We start from the raw sequence: 22,267 nt of genomic DNA on the forward strand, positions 1-22,267 counted from the left end.
CCTGAGTAAGATGACACATGTGCCATGATCTAGTAAACGGACTAGAGTTGGACCAAGGGTTGGACTCGGTGATCTCTGAGGTCTTTTCCAACCCAGTCGATTCTGTGATTCTGTGTGTGATTGAACTGCCTTGGCCAAGGGAATTATTAATCTTTGTTCCTCTAAGACCCACTGTTGTTGCCATAGTGTCTCCTAAAACTAGGTTACTCTGAAAAATGAAAATAAATTATACCATTTTAAACTTTAAGCACTAAAGAGTCAGATCTTGATCTCAAAACTGTAGAAACCTGAAACAGCTCAAAGGGGTTATGTTAACTCTTTGGTAACTTTAGCAGAGTTGTAATAAATTCCAGAGCAACTCCAGTGAAGTATACCAAATTTATTCGGCTTTAAATGAGGCCTCATTTCAAATAGGTGCATAAGCATTGCCTAACTTTACACCCGTGAACAGAGCCTCTAAAATCTGCTAGGCTTATGCCAGTGAAAGGAAGCCAAACAGTATCGAGTTGCCACTATGTGGACTTTATTGCTTGCTCTTAAGATACTATGGGCTAACTAGAGTCCTGGTATAATACCAGAAATTCCTATGGCACTTCAGATCTTGTGGGTTTAAAGTCTCATCACCATTTCCACTCACAAGAATTAAAACTTATCTTTACCTTTTCTGTAACTGCTGTCATGAATGCTTAGTAACTCCAAGGCCTTACATGTGCAGAATCCCTATTCCAGAAACTCTGCCTTTGCAAAACACACTTTTTGTAACCAGGAAGTGTAGTTAAAAGGTTCCTGTTTCGGATTGTGCTTTAATAGACAATTTACATCCAAAGATTATTGAAAATGTTTTATTTTACTGTACAGCATCAAAATCCGATCTTTTCTGTCAAAGCCCTTCAAAATTGTACAAGCCTAGTTAGTAACACTGACAGAACTAAAATTTGCAGATACAAGACAGAGAATCTCTTGGCAGAAGATAAATAATTCATTTTCTTACAACAGAAGAACTAGAAGCTACACATCATATACACATGAGCAACACAATTCAAAGTAGGCATTCTTTCAGGATGCCCACAAACCACTCCTTTCTTGGGAGGTAAAAGGAAAGAGCATTTAAGTGATAAAGACTACATATTTGCCAGGGAGATCACTGAGTGACTGGCTGGAGGCAGTAGCCAGAGTGGGATTGCCAAATTCTATCCATTGGAAACAAATCTGCTCCTGGAAAATGTTGTTCTAACAAGCTACATGGGCAGCCCAATGCCTGGCTGGCTACCAGGCCTTCTAGGAGAATTTGGTGTCAGCAACAGCACCAGGGAAGACAGAACAAACACTGAGAATCAGAAAAACAAAACAAAACAAAACAAAAAGTACCCCCAAACCAACAACAACTTGAGGAAACCTAATAAATCCCAATCCTCTTTAAGAATAAAATGCACACCAAGTCCGATTTAAATTAAAACATAGTTTCTTTGTTGAATTCCACATCATTGCTGAAAATAGATTTCTTTCCCCTCCTAGTCCCAGCTCTGTCACAGCAGGGTAATGTCAAGTAAAGGTCTAGCTGAGAAAATACACCAAAACACAAAGGAACTTATCCTCTAGCTTTTCCTGCTATTATTAACGGTTTATAAGAGAACCCAAACCAAAACTCAGCCACTCTCATTTGTAGTTTTTACCTCCTAATAAAAACTAAGGTACTTTTTTTCACTTCTTTCTTCATTATAATTTTACGTTGGTGGCACAGTAATTTAAAAACCAGTTTTTTGAAGAAGGGAATCACACCTCATGTTTAAACGAGAAGCGTCATCTTTGGCTCCCGTGACATTATTTTTAATTTCAGAGACATCTATATCTGACTCTAAAAACTCAGATCTTGTTCCAGCTAAAATCCACAGCAAAGTTTCAACTGCCTTCAGCAAACACAGATCAAAGACCCCATGTTTGTAAAGTCAATAGGCAGGGGCTAGTTATGCATCAGCAGAATCTGAGCCTCTGGACACATGCTTGAACACAATGTTCTATTTCCCATTTAGCAGCTTTTGAACACATGTAGTTCATATGACAGCATCTTACAAGTTGCATAGGTTAATGCAGATACCTGCTCTCCTAATGTACAGATACAGCTCTGTTAGTGCAGTTCAGTAGCGGTAGAAGCAAGCAGCGTCTTACTCTGTTCACTCTGGTTAAGCATGACGATTTATGCAAGAGTTGTAAGAAATAAGCAAAAAGCAGCAGGACTTCATATCAAAAGTAGGCTGGAATTCAAGTGATTTGGTTCAATGCCCAGCACTGCAGTTCAGCAAATGACTCAACTTCAATGCCTTCATTCTCACTTCTAAAATGACATTAACCACACTTACAGTCAAAACAAGCAAGGCTGACAAATAAAGTGTTTGGAGTGAAAGCTGCCTTTAAGTTTTTGCAGCCTCTACCAATATGTGGCTTCACATTTAGCTGGGTGTTCTAGGAACCTTTTCCAGTAAAGGAACGTACTGAAATATCATAAATAACATCATGGCAGCTGTATAAAAGTGAGCAGGCAATCCATTGAAAGGCAGGGCCTTAAAATCAGGTGGAAGACACTCCAAATTCACTGTGGGATAAATGCCTTACTGCTGATCATATAGCTATAAATCCTGAAATATCATAGCTTGACCTGTCTATGTGAAGATGACTGATTCATCTTCAGAAAATTATATAGCCAGCCAAGCAAGTTCTTCTGTACTTAATTCAGCTTAGATGGTCAGTAATATGTCACTTCTTTCACATTGACTTGAGATCTAAACAGTGTATCCCACTATCACCAACCAAGCAATGTGAGGTTTCTTGTTGTTGTTTGTTTCTTTTAAAGTAAGGGTGGAACTGAGTGAACAAAGCTACACCCATTAATACAGTCTGAGGACTGGACAAGAAAGTTTAATTTTGATACTTCTTCAATCTTTTATCAAGGAAGATCTCTCTTAAAATGCTGCAACAGACAACCTTGCCCAGGGTCAGTCGAAAATTCGTCACCTACATTTTGCCCTTCCTTTTCATCACAACTCCTCCATGTGGTATGTATATACTCAACTGTGCCTGGGTCTCTTTCAAAAGAGAACTAATGCAGCTGCTATTAAGTATGATTTTTTAATCACTCCCTGCTTTTCCTCTCTAATTGTAGTTATTCCAAATACCACCACATAATTAAAGCGGTCTTTTCAAAAGAAAAAAACATGCAGTCCCATTTACCCTTGAAGGGAAAAGCAACCCTACAGACCTATCACTATTTTTCTGTATAGTGCAACTAAATTAATGAGGGCAATTAAATGCAGAGCCAATTACAACATTTAAAAAATTTCCTTTATTCCCTTGTCTACATTCAACCAAAAAGAGAAGCCCCATTGAAATCAGATTCTAGGTGTTTTTATTAGCTTCCTGGACATTATGTGAAAGTTTCACCTCTGCACAATTTCTCATTTTAACAACAAAAATCTAACCCCTGTATTTTTTAAAAAATCCACTAGTTTGCCAAAAGTTCTTTGCAGTGGGGACAGCCTTGTAAAGCACAGCTTTTACGAGTGAACACATCTCAATAAATTATACAATTACTGAGATGTGGATCCACCAACACAGAAGAGTGTCAGAAAAGTCCTCGATATGCAAAAATACATGCACATAGTCTTATTCAGACTCCTTACTGCTTCTAGCACCCACAGATACCCTACAAGCCCATCTGGAAACAGGACTGTAGGAGTTTGTCCAGACAAGACAGTCCCAGCAGCAGGATCCTTGTTCATCAACAGCTTCTACAGTGGAAATCACTACAGAATAACAACTCCCCTAGCTACCCTCTTCTTAGCAGCTTCTATTTTAAAAGTATGCAAAAACACTTGTGAAAGGGCTCCAAAGTTAGCAGCATGATCAAATGAAAGCACCCTAAATGTGTCCCATGGCAATGGCCTGAGAACCCGCAAGGCTCAATGTTTCTAGTAGAACTCTCAGAAGTTGATGGTGACTTGCTGATTCAGGCTGTAGTTTGCAGTAGCTCTTCCATTCCCCAGCTCCCCCCAAGAACTTTCACATTACTGTAGATCTATACATCTGTACAATAGTCATAAATACTCTTGCCTGCTCCCAGAAATGCCACCCTCCCATGGGCAACAAGTCTGCTCACTTCTTGCCGTGATGAGGTGTGCATGGTTTCCCACACAGCTGCTCCAACTTAACTCCTTACCTTTTCACAGGCTTACAAAGCAAAAATATCCCCATGTCTGCTTTCTGCATATGGCTATTATGTATCGGTACAGTCCTTCACATCTATAAACATATTTTGATGGTTTGAAACTGACATGCATTTGTAGAAGAGGAGAATATGATGTTTTCTGGTTCCATCCACCTTTACTCAATGTAAAGAAAAGAGCTGATCCCAGCCCCAGTAATGAGTGAGATACAAGATTTAGTCATGTTTCTCCCTTTGGAACAGCATGTTCAACTCAGGTCTCTGGCAGAGCTGGCTGGGTGTAGCTGGGCCTTTGGAGAGCAGGACTTGCCCATTTCCTCTGGGCACTGGCTGAGGTCACACAACCCCAACCTGCTCCTTCACTAAATGCTGTCAGCTAGGATGCAAGCTCCCCAAAAGGGAGTGGGAATACATGTACCTCTCTTACCCTGGGAAAGAATTTCTTTCAATTTAACATTGCTTTCCTTTGGTAAAGTTCCCATTCATCAAATGTATCTCACTTATCTTCCATTTTCTTGATTAAATATTTTACTTGATAATATTTGGCAAGTGCCTCTCTAAAAACATTCCAAGGAAGAGAACAATAGACAGACAAATGAAGAACTAATGTTTCTTCCTTAGTGCCTGGATTGTTACTAATGTTCCCAGAATATTGTTTTTAAGGAAATTAAAAAAAAAAAAAGAAAAAAATAAAAAAATCTTCACATTTAAAAACCCTGTTGTATTCTTTAAATGTTGAACTTCTTTTAGAGCAAGATTCAAAACTGCATGTGGGTGGAGAAGCTATAAATAACTACATTTGTGCATGTTCCTTCTGTACAAGGCTCAGAAAATGTGCTCTGCATCAGCATAGCAAGATGCTGCTGTGCTCTGCATGAGGTTTCTCAGGGCTGGCAGGTAGATTATTTCTTTTGCAGTTATGCTGCTGGTGTTGCTGTTTGTGAGTCTTTTCTCCAACAGTCAGGAATCACACCTGGCACTTGGCCATAGTGTGATGAATTATCAGTACAACTAATCATTCCTCGCAGTTTCTTACCAGTGATTGTACATAGAAATACAGAAATGCTTTCTTACCTAGGGGATACAAAAGATTTTGGTTGTTGTGGTCCATAGCACCAGTTAGAACAGTGATTTCATTCTTTCCAAGGCTTTCCTTCTGCTCCTTCTGAGGCTATTTTGCTTTCTCCAGGTCTGCATTTCTTGTCCCATGTTTGTCCTTTCAGATTAGTTTTATAGGGCACAACCACTGGGTCAATCAGGGCTGGGGCCAGCTCTAGGCTTAGGTCTGGCTGTCCCCAACTGGGTTGTTTGCTTGGACACTAAAAACTCAGGGGAAGAACAAACAAAAACCAACCAACCGCCACCAACAAAAAAATTAAAACCAAAACCACAGTAAAACAAACCCTGAACACACTTACTACATGTTTTTTCAGCTCCAGCTGTAACCAGAGGATAACAGTGCTAGTGTAGGCAGATGTATAATAGCATAAAGGTAAGTTGGGCAGGCACCTAACTTGCCTATTTAGTAGGAAAAGAGCAACCTACATGGCTGGCTCCTAATTTCAGTGCTCTAGGTCACTGTCTGGAATTGCTATGACTGCACTAACCTGAGATTGCTCTCCTAATTTAGACAGTACCATCTACACTTTAATGGTATCAACCCATCTAAACTGCTACTAGTTTAAACAAGATATTTAAAGGCAGTTAACAATTAGAAAGGACTGATGAAGCAAGGATGAGCTTTACAACAGAGCAGTCTTCAGTGCAAGCTCCACACAGGCACTGCCCACTGTGCTTGAGTTCGCTGCTTCACCACAGAGAAAACTGCTGACTGACCAGGATTTTAAATAAAGCGCTGCTTTAGGTTACTGTTGGGAATAAAGGATTTAATCATCCTAGTTTAACAAGGCTTACAATCACAACACACAGCAAAGACAGGTTTAGTAAGAGAACAAATTCCAACTGGGACAAATGGGTCTTGGTACATGGTCTCATTGCAGTAACAGAAAATCTCACCAGGATGGCACAACACTGCGGTATCTTAAACACCCTGCCAGGATCAGGGCCCCTTGGGGCTGAGCATCATGCCAACATCTAGGAAAACATAACCTTTCCTCCACAGGGCTCTGACCTTTTTTGAGACTAGAGGCAAAATACAAAAGTGCAAACCGTGTAGGGAAGGAGAAGCAGAACAAGGATGAAAGAAGCATCCTGAATGACAGGAGTGGCTATTCTCTGTCTGAGACTTTCCCAGAATCTTGTCTTTTAAATAAATAGCCTGATGTCTCAAACATTTTATCTCACAGTTTAACATACCCTCATGTGTCAGGCTGCATGCAGGGAGACAGGAATGCAGCGCAAGGCTGTGTTTGACCTCCTGGCAGAGCTCCTCTGTCACTGGGTCCTGCACGGGGATTCACACCTGTACCACGGCATGTCTCCTGCTGTAGGACCACTGCAGCATCTTTTCTGCTTGCACTGCTTGTCTGTCAATCGCTGCTTGGGCAAACCTGCTGTGCTTCACACATGGTGACCCAGGGCAGAGAAGTCACAGCTCAGTACTGCAGATAAGTGGGGAAAGGGCTAAGTTGCTATGGTGGGTGAGAAGCTTTGCGTGTAGCATGCAGACCCCATGCTGAGCTGGGCACTCAGTATGCAATACACAGAAGGGCTGAAATAAAAAGGCTCAGGATGTTTTCATCACTGTGTAATCTTCCACAACTGTATGGTTGATCTCTTCTACATGTCACAGCAGAAGTCAATCCTGTGAGGTTTTTGAAGGGTGAAAGGCCAATGGCCTTACAGATTAAACAAAGGAGACTGTGGATAATGGCAACAAGAAGCTGTTTGTGGGGATGCAAACAAATGGATGCTGAGCCCTGAGTGCCCTGGCAGATTGGTAAGGCAATAATAAACTAGAATATATGTGCAAGTAGGACCAGACTTATGAAAAGCACTTTCAGCAAGGAACAGCCTTAAGCTGTTCAAGAGAAAAGAAGCCACCTAAAAGACTCCATGAGTGAGAGTCATGGGAAGAAGGAGAGGGGCAGAAGTGGTTGGGGACTTCCCCTGAGAACACATTTTCAATGAAAAGTTCAGTTTTCCCCAAACTGAAGTTTTCTGTGAAAAACTGGTTGTTTTCTCATGTTTTTCTCCTAGCTTGGTGCACCCCAGAATATGGCATCCTATCTTCCTGAACTTCCTTCTCTTCAGGTTTCCCGACACTTCATTAGCTTTGAAATCCTGAGGAGGTAAGCAAGCAGAAACAATACCCCAAACACATCTTGATTGTTTCAAGTTACATTTTGCTGGAGGAAGAGGGGAAAAAAAAAGAAAGTTTCATTTAGTGGTTCCCCTCCCCCTCAACTTTTCCTCCTTATTTGGGAAGGGAACTGTCTCAAGGTCAGAATGTTTTGGATGTTGCTGATGCCAAAAATAAAAGTAATTTTCTCCATCCTTCAGAGCACATCCCATCTGAAAAAGTCCAAAAGTCGGGAAAGAAACAAGTAAAGAACTATCAAAACAAAGGGAGGAGAAAGGTAAAACACTAATGGACAGGCCTGAAATATGTTTGTTTTGCATGTTTTCACATTTGAAAGGCATTTTTGTTAAAAGGGAACCATAGAGTAACATAAAAGAAAGTTTATGGCTGTAACAGTATACCGGAGTTTGAGCCAACCAGCTCTGTCTAAAAGTGCCTGAAGGGTCACCCCAGCCTAGGCAATAGCTTCCAGAACTGCAATCCAAAGATTACAACTTTAAAAAACAAGCAAGTAGCTTTGTGTGAGAGTTCCCTATGAGGAATATGAAACAAAAGAAGTTGCTTAAAAGTCTCCGCTGAGCTAAAACACTGTGTTTAGTCTTAAATAGTGCACAACCTCTCTTCCAAGGATAGAAATACCAGAACTCATCAGTCAGGTTGGTTAGAAAGAGCAGCTACTGAACTAAGGCACAGCCAAGAGGAGAAGCTAACAGAGTAAAGAGCTGCTGCAAAGAACGGCCATACAGAGCACGGCTACTAAAAGTTTGTGGTGTGGAGTAAGGTAGAGCTGCTGGAGGAAGGAGAGCTAGGAGTAATGACTCGCATGGAGAGGAGCAGCCAGCAGAAACAGGTCATGGTGTCAGATCACCTCAACCTAAACTGGGCCTTGCTACCCAGCAAGACATAATCTTCTCAACTCACGAGTGCAATTAATTACCAGAGGGGAAGGGTAACCAACTGGCTGAGCAGCTGCTCTGTGGAGGAAAACACAGTGAAACTGTTACACCTCAGGAACTAGCTATCATTATGCTCTTTGTTGTCTGGCTAGTTTTTTTCCTACTTCAATGAAAATACCTTTTGTTGGCCATCACTCAAAAGCAATATGAAAGAGGACTGATCACTCTGAGTGACAGGCAGGATCATGAAAAAGCTGTGAGGCCATATGAGGAGATAATTGGGAGGAAAGATCACGGGAAACAAATGGAGTAGAAAAGAATGACTGTTTCAGACTCCTAAACCAACGCCTAAAATAGCGTATTTGTTTTTTAGCATAGCAGAACCTTATTTCATTTTTAGATAGTCCCAATAAATCCTATAAGACCTTTTCATAAGGGGTAAAACTGGAGTAGCACTGACTTTGAGGGTTTAGAGCAGGGATTTGTGAATCAGACATCCTAACATGAAGAGTTCTAGTCATAAAGTTTTCAGTGACCTTTGGCAAGTCACTCAACATCAACCTTTTAGAAAACCCATAATCCTGAGATGAAAGAAACAACAATAAGCAAGAAGCACTACTGTTATTGTTACTTCTTAAAGTTACAGGGGAGAAAGCCTTCTTGCATTCCAGCCTATGTTTATTCAAAGACGTTATTTTTCTCCATGTCCTTGGTGACAATTACTCATACTAGCAAATGCTTTCAAAAATTATACATATTTCTGGAGAAAATTCTACTTCATTTCTCTTCCTTCACTATTGCAGCCCTACTATTTTTGTAGGCCTAATCAGTAACAGACAATCCTGATTCTTTCTCCTCCTTTGCCATGACAATGAGAGCCAACGATGCCTTTCAGAAACAATAAATTACATGTCATATTTTCAGGGATGCTGGCACAGAAATAGACAATGAGGATATGCTATATAAGGAGGACGATTCTGCTAAAGCATCACAGCAAATTTTAGCAGTTTGCCTGGGACTGACTTCCTTGCAGTTTGCTGTGAAGAAATCTTGGGCTAGAAAGGCACTAATGAGCCTGGTATGATGGTTAGAGGTGCTCTTGTATCCTTGTCCATCTCACCAAACACTAGGTAATAAACAGAAGGTCTGATCTGAGGACCCTACCTTATAATTATTTCCCTGACAGTCAACAGTAAGAAAGGGAAGTATCCAGGGTATAATTCAGATCTTAAGACAGACTGAGTCACTCTCTGAAGATGTCAGTGTTTCTCTGTTGACTATAAAAGGAGACTGTGCATTAGGATCACGACTTGGATGATTCAGTTACACTCCTAAACACAGGCAGGATAGATCTAGACCATGGATAGTTGCATCTACCTACAGAGAACTGGCTGTGCCTTTATTAACACCTTCTCCATTTTTTCATACTATGACTTAAGTCCTCTTCATCCACTATGAGATAGATCCAAAACATCAGTGAGCAGGATGCTGGAGGGATTTCAAAAGACTCTCAGTAAGAATCTAAACATTTGCAGTTCAGGAAACAGCAAAACAGACCATTTGAAAGGACTAGGTCTTGAAGGGCAGACTGCTCTAAACAAGAAAAACACTTTTGGGGGCACAAAAGAATTTTTTTTCCCCAGTTCCTCTTCTCACTTCAATAGGTTCAGAGATCAAGCTGTCTGGTTCAGATGTCTTCAGATCCTATTTCCCAAGACAGCTGTGGAGCTCATCAAAGTGTTCTTGCACTGCTCATGCATCAATGCTAAGTAAACTTCAGTTGGTAACTGAAGCTGGCCCCTGAAGTTTGATATCCCTAATACTACTGCTCTGTGTCTAAATTAAAAAGAGATCATTATTATTTTTTAATCAGTGACTCTTGAAAAGCACAAAGAACAATTGTCTGCTGGGCTTAATAACTGTATAGATGAAGAAAGACACAAAGGTTGTTTGGAGACAATTTCAAGTTATACTTTAAATCAAATTATGAAGAGGATGGAGTATTGTTAATCAGCAGCCCTTAAGGAATTTCCAGAATAAATATCATTAAATGAAAATGTAACAATTTAAGCCTATAGTTCTTTGTGAAGAGTTTTGGCACAAAAAAATACAAGATGATACTGATCTGTTTTTAAAAAGTGCTGTCGGAAGTTTAGAACAGAGTTCTCAAATGAGTTTGAAGTATTTAAAGCAATTAAGTTAGGCTGATAGCCTGAGACATCTCTGAGGTGTCCCTATGCCACACCTTGATCACTGGTTACAGGGTGAAAATGTGACAGCCTGGACAGAAACACAGACCCTTGCTCTATGCCAACAGCCATTGTCTGAACATACTCAAATATCAGTGTACCACGTATTTGCACTCCCCACTTGTGAAGCTATGCTGTGGCCATTAGGAGGACAGATTTTTGTGCCAGAGTCACTGCTGAAGAGGAAAAATACATGTTATTTCTTTGAGCTGTGTTCTTTTACCAAGAACCCTGTCCTGTTTAGTTTGGACAACCATCAGCATACTGTCCATAAATGCTCCATGTCTTTGCAAGCTAAAGGAACTAGAGAAAGATCCATATGAAATCACCAGAAACTGAAAAAATATGTGGGTAATATTCTCCTTCCTAGCACAGCTGCTTGTGTGGCAAAACCAACACAATCTGATCATTGAGCAGTAGAGATTGTATAGCTGTGCAGGGTCTTTTTATTCTCCTGCTGTCTGCCAACCCAAGATTTTAAACATACATAGTCAGTAGAAATCCTCTAAAAGTCCTGCATAATCCCACGCCTCTGTGGGTTCAAATTAAGGAATTACAGTCCTTTTTTAACAGTTCAAAATAAGCAACTAAGTCACTCAGCAACCCTTGTGTTATTTAAGTGGCCATGCAATCATTAACTCTTTTCATAGTAATTGCAGGATACTAATCAGCACAAATATACTACCACTTTACTTTCAAACCAGTGTCAGTGCTGGTTAGTTGTTAGTTCTCTTCAGAAGGTGAGTGGGGCCACAATTCTCTTCATTGCCCAGACTTGCACTGATAGCGCTTGAAAACGTGCCAGCTCCTTTGGCAGAAACAAAAGGAATGGCATGAAAATCGCTCTAAAGAAGCTGTTGCCAAGATGCTTTTATTGCATGGTCTGTGACCAAGAGTGCATGGTAACAAGCAAACAAAAAATCCTTTTACTATAAAGGTACCATCATTTACTGCCTAAATAATAAAGCAGACAAGTAGTAAGTAAGAGGATGTTATGGAGATAATGTGGGTTTGGAAACACATGCACATCTTATTAAGTTAGTGTTTTAGAGCCATGTAGGTAAAACTTGTATGGTCAATACAGAGAAGTTGAATGATCAATAAGAAATGTGAGGTGAGATATTTATATCAGGTAATAAACCACACGTGGACTCCATGGCCTCAACAATTGCTAGAAGGACAGGGTTAGTGAAAACAGAGGTACTTGCCTCTCAGTCACAGGTAACAAATGTTGTTTTCTATCCTGTGACATCCCATTGAGAGAACATTGTCAAGTAGTTTCAACAGTATTGGCTCCTAAGTTTCTTTTTCATTTATATTTGGGGACACGATAAACATAATTAGAGCTTCTCACTATTAAGTAATACTGCAATCTTGTAGCTGATAAGGTCACATATACCTTCTAAGTTCAGAGAAAGTACCGCAGTAATACCTCAAAAATGTAAACATGTAAACATTAACTGCATCTCATTACTTGATAAAGTTATCAAAGGGACTGTGGAAATTCTCTAGGATGCTTTGAATTGTAATATTTTCATTTCTAATCTGTCAGTGGCAAGTATTTACAGGCTAAATCTGCCTAGATGGTGCACAGAGCATGTGATGCATTTTTCCAGGGTGCTATGGCTGAAGTTATACAGTAGTAATGGTATTATTGTAAACAAAAAAATAAAAGGACATATATAGTCTGATTTTTTCTGTCTTGGAAACAAATTATGACAAGTTGGAAAACTACAGAATTTTGGAGAACTTTTCATTGGCTTGAAGTGATCAAAACAACTGAGTGTATCTGTGCATGTGTGAGGGTATATACAGAGCTAATCCTCTAAAATCTTGTGTGAGAGCTAAATGAATCATGAACTGCCTCAAATAGCTCAGCATTCTTCCGCAAATGGACTACATAGATCACACATGTTCAGTATTCCCAGGTAGTGTATGGAGACAGATAGATGTTGGCAGGACATTTTTCCATACAAGTGATGTCAGGACCATGCCCTGATCTGTTTTGTCGGCCAGTAAAAACCAGACACATCAGAAGTTGAAGTGCTTGGTTATGAAGAGAGACAGCCTTTCCTCTGCAATACTTCGCTGTGTCCACCAAAAACGGCAGCTGGTAAACGTAATGATATCAGTATGCCCACATGGCCTTTATATACATCACCAGAGGCAGATAACCACACAAGGAAACCAAAGCTACATCCATTAATGTATCTGGGCATGAAGCCAACAAAACACAGATCCAGAAATTTAAAGAAATCCAGGTGAACCTGACACTGGTTTAAGCTGACCTTTTTAATAACCAAGAGGATTTGAGACACCCCTACAGCTGGCATGGCAACAGTGCCAGCTTTCTTCTTTCTTCTGCCAGTAAGAGTCTGTGTTATCTCACTGCTTACCACCAGCCTTCAGCTGACCTGACAGGCCTGTTCCATTTTGCCATGCAGAGCCACCCCAGCTAACTCAAGGTTTTGTACATAGCCAGGAATCTCCACCAGCACACACAGTACCTCTACATCCACCTACTTTCCAGCTTTTCTTTTGAAGGTAACTATCACAACAACCAAAGTGAAGCGAGAAGGAAGTGGTACCAGAAGTGTCTCTGAGGAAATCACATGAAAAAGGCTGCTGGTGTCAGGCTAAGTGTTGGTGTCTGTGTATGGAAATGATGGAAAGCCAGAGTTTCTGTGAGAAAGAATGATGCGTAGCAGTTTGACTATTCTGCCACCACTTTGCTTTAAAATTCCAAGTTCAAGGCTTGCACAGACCATTTCAATAATGCATCTGATGTGTCTCCATTTTCCTTCTACTTTAATAGGTATGCTTCAGGCTTTACAACTTCACTTGAATGAGTTTATGAAGTGAGAGAATTCAGACAAAATTCTTGCCTATATGGAACAAAAGTGATGGGGGAGGCAATGGGGTGAAGAACAATGCTATAAACTTACTTTAGCTGTTTCTGTGGCTGCTTGGTAACATCTGCTCATGGTACAACCCTTATGCTACCATTGCTGTTTCACAGTGTTGCTGGTCATGGGACCAAAGGGAACATATTAACGTGGAAAGATGCAAACGAGGCAGACAGAGTAAATCAGGATGTAACAGTGGAAACTGGAGACAACAGGAGAAAAATTTTGAATATCAACAGAGATGGAAATGGGGTTAATTTGCTGGTAAATAGTCTAATTTGCTAGTAAATAGAAGGGAAAGACCCAGAGCAAGGAGAGGCAAAAAAGAAAAGCTGTCAAAAATGGGCTGAAACATCTGCAGGAATTACAGAATATCAGCATGAATGTCAAAGGGATTTTTTCCTCCCTTGCAGGACAGTATCTCAGCACCTCCTCCCACATCTGTGTTCTAAAAGGATCAAACAGCCCAGCTCTTCCCTATCTGAAATGACAGAGGACTTCTAAAAAACAGCTGAAGCAGTGAAGTATTTTACACACTTGGCAACTCAACATTCCTATAATAAACCTAAACACTTTTGGTGTTAAAAGAGTTCCTTGTCAGTTTCTGCCTGCATAGGACCTCATAACAGCTCACAAATTGTCTTATCTGCTATCTCTTCTGTTTGAATGGTGCTCCATTTCCTGTGAAGGCTGCAAATGCAGTTTTACACCATTTATTTTCTTTCCTTCTTTAAAATGCTATATATTCATAACTCAATGCCCTTAGTACACCATTATTCAACTTAGTTTGCATCTGCAAATTGATGTAATTTTGTTAATACATAGATGTCATAGCAAATAATCTTGTAAAATGTCTGATGTTGTGAGGTAGCGTTTACCTCTGATGACATTTTATAGCATAACATTTCTTACATTAATATTGTAACTTGGCAATCCACAGTGTTTATTTAAACGTTTTTTCTGCAGCACAACTTGTATTTGGTTATGACATGACTGCAAGGATGCCTGACTTTCTTTCCCAGAATAAAAATTACTTTTATTTCTTCTATCCTTCATTTTCAATGTTTTCAGGTTTTGTGCAGTTCAAACTGAAACGTAGCTAGTGTCCAAAGAATTTCCTTAGGAGTGGCGAACTATCTGAGAACACAGCCCTGACCTACCAGTAATGCATACAACATGTACTCTGGCCCTGCTAATGGTGCAAAGTACATTCAGGAATTATATGAACAAGTCTGTTTAACACAGCTTAACCTTTAAATCAGTCCAAAAGGCACCCACTTGGCCTACATAAAGCTCTCAAGCAGCTAACCAGTTTTACAAGTCCTCTATATGAACACTTGATAGTGCACACCTAAACACTTGATCCCTCTTGGCAAGACTGACTAGAGTAGTTAGGTGAGGAATAATTGATCTCTCAAGATTCATAAGAGATGTGTCTTTACTAAAAGCTATTAATGCCATTAATGACAGACTTGAGAGGATGCAAATTAATCCTGGAGTCTGTATTAAGAGCATGCAACACAACAAAACCTGTCAAAATCCATTCACGTCTGCTTTTAAGACAAGATTGATGCAGAACAGCTCACATGAAGAGAAAGTTACAGATGAACAAGTGAGAGAGTGTAAATTCTGATATGGAGATCATTCTTCCCAGAATTTTTACTGCAGTGGTTAACAGTTGGAGAGGGTGGGCACAGGGAAAGCTGCATCTGGAAGAACACATTCAATTTTGGGCTGGGTCAAAAGGAGAATAGGAGCATCTTTCTTAGAGTAACTACCCTGTATCATTCCTTGCCTAGAAGACAGTGAAGTCTGATAAACTTGGGGGTCTCCTGTTAGCTTTTTTTTTTCTCCCAAATCTTCTCTTTTTAGGCTTGAACCAGGAAGAATTTGGTTAAAGTTTATTACCTTTTGCCAAGGCAAAAAATTATTGTAGGTAAATGTTACTTTTGGTTAGTAACAACATATAGGCAGACATCTTCACCTGCCAACTGATAGGCATAATAGGAACTGCACAACAGATATATAGGAGATGATTATTTTCAAAAAAACACCATCAACATAGTCAGATATCTTCCTCCTCCTCATGGAATCTGCACTTCATATTTCTGTTTAGCTAATAATTTCATTTATGAATTACAAAGCATTTATGTTGAATAGTACAGATGTTTAGTGAACAGAATGATTCATCTCTTCCTCTCCACTTTCTGCAGGACAAAGAGATTCCCCTGGTAGGTGTGTGCTAGAACAGAAACATGTCTGTCATTAAGTTGTCGCTTCCTAGATAATAACTACCCTTTAAGAAAAAAATTTGGAAAGATTGCTGCCAACAGAACTCACATAGAGTGATGCTCTCCAAAGGGATTGTACTCCAGTTACTTTTACTGTTTGTTCCGCTCACCAAAAGTCACAGTACGTACAAAAGATGTTCTTTTTGAAAAGCAATGACGCAGCCTCATTGCTTCGCATATGTGGGAAGGACAAGTCTGAATGGGTTTCACGAATCAACCTGATAAACACTTCTACTGATTTCAGAAGATGTAAGAGGGAAAGTTTTGGGCTGGAAGGATTGAACGAAAGTGTAAATCACCGTAGGGGATGAAGAATACTTAAGATAATATGGATTCTAATTGACATTATATACCACAAGTGGAAAAAGCATAATAACATCAGAATTTAAAACCCTTGATTTTTGAGATTGTAATCCCAAAATTGTATTAAGACAATATGCCAAAATTCATACAGTTTGCAGAGAGTATTCTAGCTGAATTCCAAGTACATGTTCTATTTAATATACAGCTTGTGAATTTCATTAGCATGCAGTATGTTTGCTGACATGCAACAAAAATGAAGTTGCTTAAATTTAACATCTGTTACATTCAATCCCAGTTTTATTTAAATACATGGCATGAGTATCTGTGTGGTTTTATAGGAAAAAAAAATGAGCAGGTAGAAATTCTGACAAAATTTTCCCAACTGCCAAATAAATGGTCATGCGTATCTGCAAAGGATATCTACAGCTGCTGTCTGTGCTGCTGCACTTCAACTATGGCACTACCAGGACCAGGAATTTGCATGTTGAAGAAAAGTTCCTCATCTCCTGTCCTTGGTGGTTCACATCTATTTTGTATGTGAGAGCTTTGTCACTCTGTCTCCACCTCATTTTTCCCTTGGAGGAAGGCAATGACATAAAGAACCCCAGGGACATTAAAATGCTCCATAAACATGATTAGAGCTTTCAGCCTCTTCATTTAAAGCAAGTACCATATTGCTACCAACATCTGCTTCAGGCTGTAATGGGGCTCCTTAAACAAGCCAAAACACCCTCGATGAGCAAAGTCCTGTAACATCTGTTGATTGTGCATATTTGGCAGCTACAAACATGGCATTTCATACTTACTGTCAGTTATGCTGTTGTACTAGTATTCAAATGGATTCCTTTGTGAGATAAAAGTTATTCACCTGAAGCCTGAGTTCTCAGAAGGTACTGTATAAACTGTAGAGAACTGAAGTGGGGTCTGCACATGGGGGTATGCAAGTTATTTAAGGCAGCAAACTTATAGCACAGGTGTGTGGAGTCCATAAGTGGTAATAATGGAAAGATCATCTAATCACCACTAAAAGGTCTCTATCTGCATTGTTTCCACATTGGAAGGTGAAATATGCCACAGTTCAATTGCTTTTTACACTTGAAATTCTTTTTCTGTTAAACATCATTTTTTCAAGAACAGTACAGTACCTACAGCTAATTGTTCATGTGTGAACAATTAACCATGGAAAATAGTATCACATTGTTGTGGGGAATGGACTGCTCAATAATCAGTGTACTGACTGATAATTTCCAACACGAAACTGAAAACTACTGAAAGGCACATTAGGATTTTAGCATATTCCTAGCATAGATAGAGCTGCATGTGAAATCTTGATTATGGCAGTATCCTCAAGATGAGCCACCAAACAATCTTTATGGTTGCAAAGGGAGGACCATTCTTTAACTCCCTCAGTAACGACATTACCTGTTGAACATCCTGCTGGAAAACGCAGAGCTGCAGCCTTTGATGGAGCCGGACCTTTCTGTGTTGCCAGATGCTCTCTAGGCGCCGCTGGTGATGCAGGACTTCATGTACCACATCCAATACCTGGTGAACAGCCTTGGAGTAGTTTGCGGTAGCAGTGAGGGATTCAGAGTTCCCAGGGCTCAAGGGACGCTGTAGGACATCCAGCAAGGCTTTTCCATCCTGGCTCACCTGAGTGAAGAAACAGGTCTACTTCACCACACTGATACTTTAAACACCCAATAGCTTTTTTTTGCCTGTGTGTTCTCATTTTTAAGTTAAAAAGGAAGAAAGACCTAATAACATCTCTTTTTTGACTTGTACTTACACATTCAGCACTTTCCTTCACTTCCTAGCTGGCCTGCTGTGTCACTCAGCAGGAGCAGATACGGCACTGCTGGGGCTGCACACACACACAGATCCCCAGACTATATTACATTCTGACATTTGGGCACTGAAAATTCATGACATATACTAGTTGATGACAGGTGGCATTTGCAATTGTGGGCCTATTTTTCTGAGGAGGTGGCATTTTAAGAAAACCACAGATGGCAGAGTCATTCATATTCTGTATGATAAGGGAGAGTCCTTTCTTCGTAGGACTACTAAGTACCTATATACATCGAGAAGTATGACATTCCAATTCTGTATTTCATTCAGTGGTAGTGAAAAATAAATTTGTATAAGACAGTGATACTTTTCTTCCCCAGGAACAGCTCAGAAGGACCTATAGTCTTCATTTTCAATGGGCTACAAAGTTCGCTGGCAAATGCAAAATCCTCTGCACACATGTAACTTTTTTTGAGCATATTAAAAGACATTTGTGGATGCAAAGGCATTTGGGCATTAAAAAAAATAGAATGTCAGATTTTTTAATACCAGATTTTTTCCTGGAACATTCCTAGAGCATTTCCATATTACAGGGGCAAAATGAAAAATGGAACCATAAAAACCAAACTGCTATTAACAAGAGTGTTCATGCACTGGTCTTCTAAATATGCCTTTGGGAAACACTTTTTAGTTGCAGATTGCAAAGTTAAAACATCCTGTTTAAAAGAAATTGTAAATGAGGACACTACTGGAATCCTCCCTTTCTGTTCCCAGCCCACTCTTCTCTTTCCCCTCTGAAACAAACAGCAGTGAAAATGACAAGAATTTTTTAAAAACTTTTTTATATCTATGCAATCACCACAATCACCAACCTTGCCAGAGAATGGTTTAATGAATATTTTTCATCCAGTTTAAATTTTTAACATTATCAGTCAAAGCTAAAACACATCTCAAGGATTTCCAAGTCTCATTTATTTCTGTATAATAAGTTGCTTGTTCAAATGTAGCAAATGTCGTTTAAGACGCAAACGTGTGTCTTTTGGCAAGCCATGACATGTCCAAGTCTGTCATAGCAGTGTAGATCTGGTGCACTTTCAGAGACGTATACTGACAAAAGTGGGAGTCAAATCTCACCATATTTATGAGTATTAGGTGGGCTCACGCAGATCCTTGGAGATTTTTTTAAATATTCAGGGCAATTTGGAATTAGATCAGGAAATAACTGGAGACTCCATAGGGAGTGGCTTTTTATACTCAAATTCAGTTGCTGCTGAAAACCAGCTGGAACAATTTGCACATGCTGAAGCCTGCTGGGGTCACTGAGAAAATGACTGTACTTGCCAACAGCAGCAGACAGTGGCCACAGGAGGGAGGATTTTAGGAGGAAACACTGGGGCACAGGTGTTACCTTGGCAGCATTATGGAGGTGGCAATAGCTGCTAGGCAGGAAGAAACGGCTTCTAGACAGGGAAGGAAACAAGGCATACCATGTCCTATTTTATCTGTGGGAAGATAATCAGCAACAATTTGATTGCTGGGAACGGGAAAGCAAGGCTATGCACACACTTGGGCACAGCTAATTAGACCAGACGTTCACTTTTTTGCACTGGCTAAAATTCACTGTGTGGATTCCTTATGTTCTGTTCCTGAACTTTGGTCTTCCAGTTGGTCTGAATCTGTCCCTGGGTGGTGTTACAATGCTTTTAGTATAGTCCCTGCTGATTTACACTGATAGAAATCACATCAGAATCAGGCCTAACAATAAAGGTTCAAAAGTTTACCAGTAAGAGATATGTGACTGCACAGACAATATGACAGACACGCTTTACTCAGGACAACTTTCCTGGAAACCTTATGCTATAATACAGATCTATTCATAACTACACCATCCCCCAAGTACAGGCCCTACATGTTGGTTTTTGCCTACCAGAGGTATAAATCTGCAATTCTTTCATTTTGAGGGGTCAGATCCTTGGGTGAAATATTCTGTATCCTAATTACAACTGATCAAAACACCAGACTGAATTCAGCCATCTTACAAAAAAGTACTCTTCCAGAGCTGACTAGTGGGAGAACACAGCTAACAAGACCTTTTCAATAAAGAGTCTCAGTGGCAGGAGCAATGCAGAACAAAAAGAATGTTTCAAAGACAACAGGTTACATATCCCTGCTTCATCCAAACATGAGGCAGGACAACGTTCTCCCAGATTTGAGGTGTGAGGAAAAGAGCAAATACATTTCTGTGCTCTTTCTTACCCCTTTTTCTTGTACAAGATTTAGACTTTTATCTATTGCATGATAATTTTTTCCTGTTGTATGGTGGTATTCCTGCATTTTGGCTTCATGGTAGGAGAAGAACTAGAATGGGTAGTATGGAAATACTTCTGTAAGAAGTTATGTCACCTTAGGTGAACCAGAAAAAAAGACTATGTTGTGCTGCTGGAATAATCTCTTCAGATGCTGTATACATAGCTAGGGAATAAGTCAAAATCTGTAGATATACTATATAGCAGGTCAAAAAGATCTCCAAAGACTTGCAAGTGACTAGACTAACGGTGCCATCTGTGAAACGGCTACAGCTTGCACTAGAAAAAAAAAATTGGTCTTTAGAGCAAATATGTCATGCCTCTGGGAAGAGAGAGTAAACTATCGTTAATCAAGTCACAGTGAGCAAGATGCTCTTACCATCAACCAGGCTTGAGCCTGACTGGAGAAGACCTTTCTTTCTCTCCCTCCTTATCTTCCCTGAATCAACACTGTCCTCAGTAGAGTGGTCCCAAGATTCTCTCCTGCTGTTCATCCACTAGAAACACCCATGAGTGCCACCTCTGCTATTGCTGAGCTCCACTCAAGTGCAAGATAGAAAAGAAAGCAAATAATTATGGCTAGAAAAATGGTAAGATGGAAAAAAGCACCTTCCTAAGATTCTTTGGATGTGTCTTCTCAGGTTCCTGCAGTGAACCTGAACTGCTTTTTTTATCGTCTGCAGCAGAACAGAATAGGCGCATATATCCTAATAAATGTTAATTAATATCCTATTAAATATCAATATTAAATGGTTATTCCTAGGAACATTCTATTCCAAATCTATGATAATTATCAAAATGAAAACTGAGATTTTCAATGACACTGCAGGAAAATAAATAAAAAGCTACAATTTTCATCCCACCGTAGAGAGCTCTGAGGAAAGAGACATTATTTTCTATGGGCAAGGGGCATCATGTAGGTCAGAGAAACAGGCATGTAGATAGGAGGCAGGACTCCTAAGTCTAAATCCAGGGTTTTCAGCTCACTATGTAGCTGTGTGAAAAAAGATGAACATTTCCAAAATAACAGACTGTAAACTTTCTGGCAATTCTATGTACTGTTTAAAATTGTACTTATTCATAAAATAATATAGAAATGTTTTAAACGTCTGAGTCTGCAACAAGTTATAGCTTTCTGAGGAAGCAATATGCATGTTAAAGGTTGCTTTTGGTAATGAGTATTAAATGAATTTTCATTTCACATTAACTAAGATTGGGGCTAATAAACAAAATGCCAGTTTCAAACATTATTATTTTTAATTTAATCAAAGTTTTACTTAATTTTTAGAAATAGTTCTTAATGCAATCAAAAGCTCCTTAATTTTACCTGACTAGGCACATGTTGCAACTAGACGTGAACAGGACAGTTCTGTGTTTGCTCACGTAACCTGATGTTCCTGAGAAACACAAGTATTGAATAAGGAGTCGCCCTTCACGATAGCAACCAAGACTTGCTCATTCTAATTGACTAGCTCCCAAAGTCTTACAGGTCATAAATAAGAGATTTCTATCTAACATTCCTTGCATTCATCATGAAGGTATGTGCACAACTTGACTGGGTAAGTGTGAGTGCCTACCACCAAGCCTAGATTAGCAAATCCTTTTCCCTTGTATTTTATACTATTTATACTTCCATGATGACCAGAGCAAGGCCTGAGTATGAAGGAGAGTTTTTATGTTCTGGAGTATTCATGTAGTAACTTACTAAGTACAGCAAGCACTACCACAGTCCTGTCCCTTGATAGGGAGAAAGACAGTCAAGCACAGTACAGGGAAATGAAAAATACAACTAAACCCAAGCATTCAGGTGATCTGTAGGTTATTTTCCAACAAGCTTGAGTCCTGGAGACATGAATAACAGAACAGAATGGATAATGTACATGTTCAATAAGATCAGTTCAATGGATAACGTAATGTTCAATAAACTAAGGCAGTCTAGTCTGTACCAGTTGCCCTCTCCCAGGGTAATTTGCAGGTTGGCCCGTGCCTGGGTAAACATCTAGGCTAGTCTCATTCCTAAAGGAGTCCTCCCAGATGCCAGGGAGGT

At 39.7% G+C, this 22,267-nt stretch overlaps 1 protein-coding gene across 11 annotated transcripts in view; it reads right to left on the reverse strand.

The window, feature by feature from the left end:
• KALRN (kalirin RhoGEF kinase) overlaps nucleotides 1-22,267 on the reverse strand; it is a 510,474-nt gene that overhangs the window by 244,307 nt on the left and 243,900 nt on the right. For all 11 annotated transcript variants that reach the window (XM_065070486.1, XM_065070487.1, XM_065070491.1 and 8 more), the window contains one exon: nucleotides 17,546-17,776. In XM_065070486.1, the coding sequence (XP_064926558.1) occupies nucleotides 17,546-17,776 (231 nt within the window). The remainder of the gene's footprint in view (nucleotides 1-17,545; nucleotides 17,777-22,267) is intronic.

Source organism: Columba livia, chromosome 7 (genome assembly GCF_036013475.1).
Source record: "Columba livia isolate bColLiv1 breed racing homer chromosome 7, bColLiv1.pat.W.v2, whole genome shotgun sequence".
Taxonomy (NCBI): Eukaryota; Metazoa; Chordata; class Aves; order Columbiformes; family Columbidae; genus Columba; species Columba livia.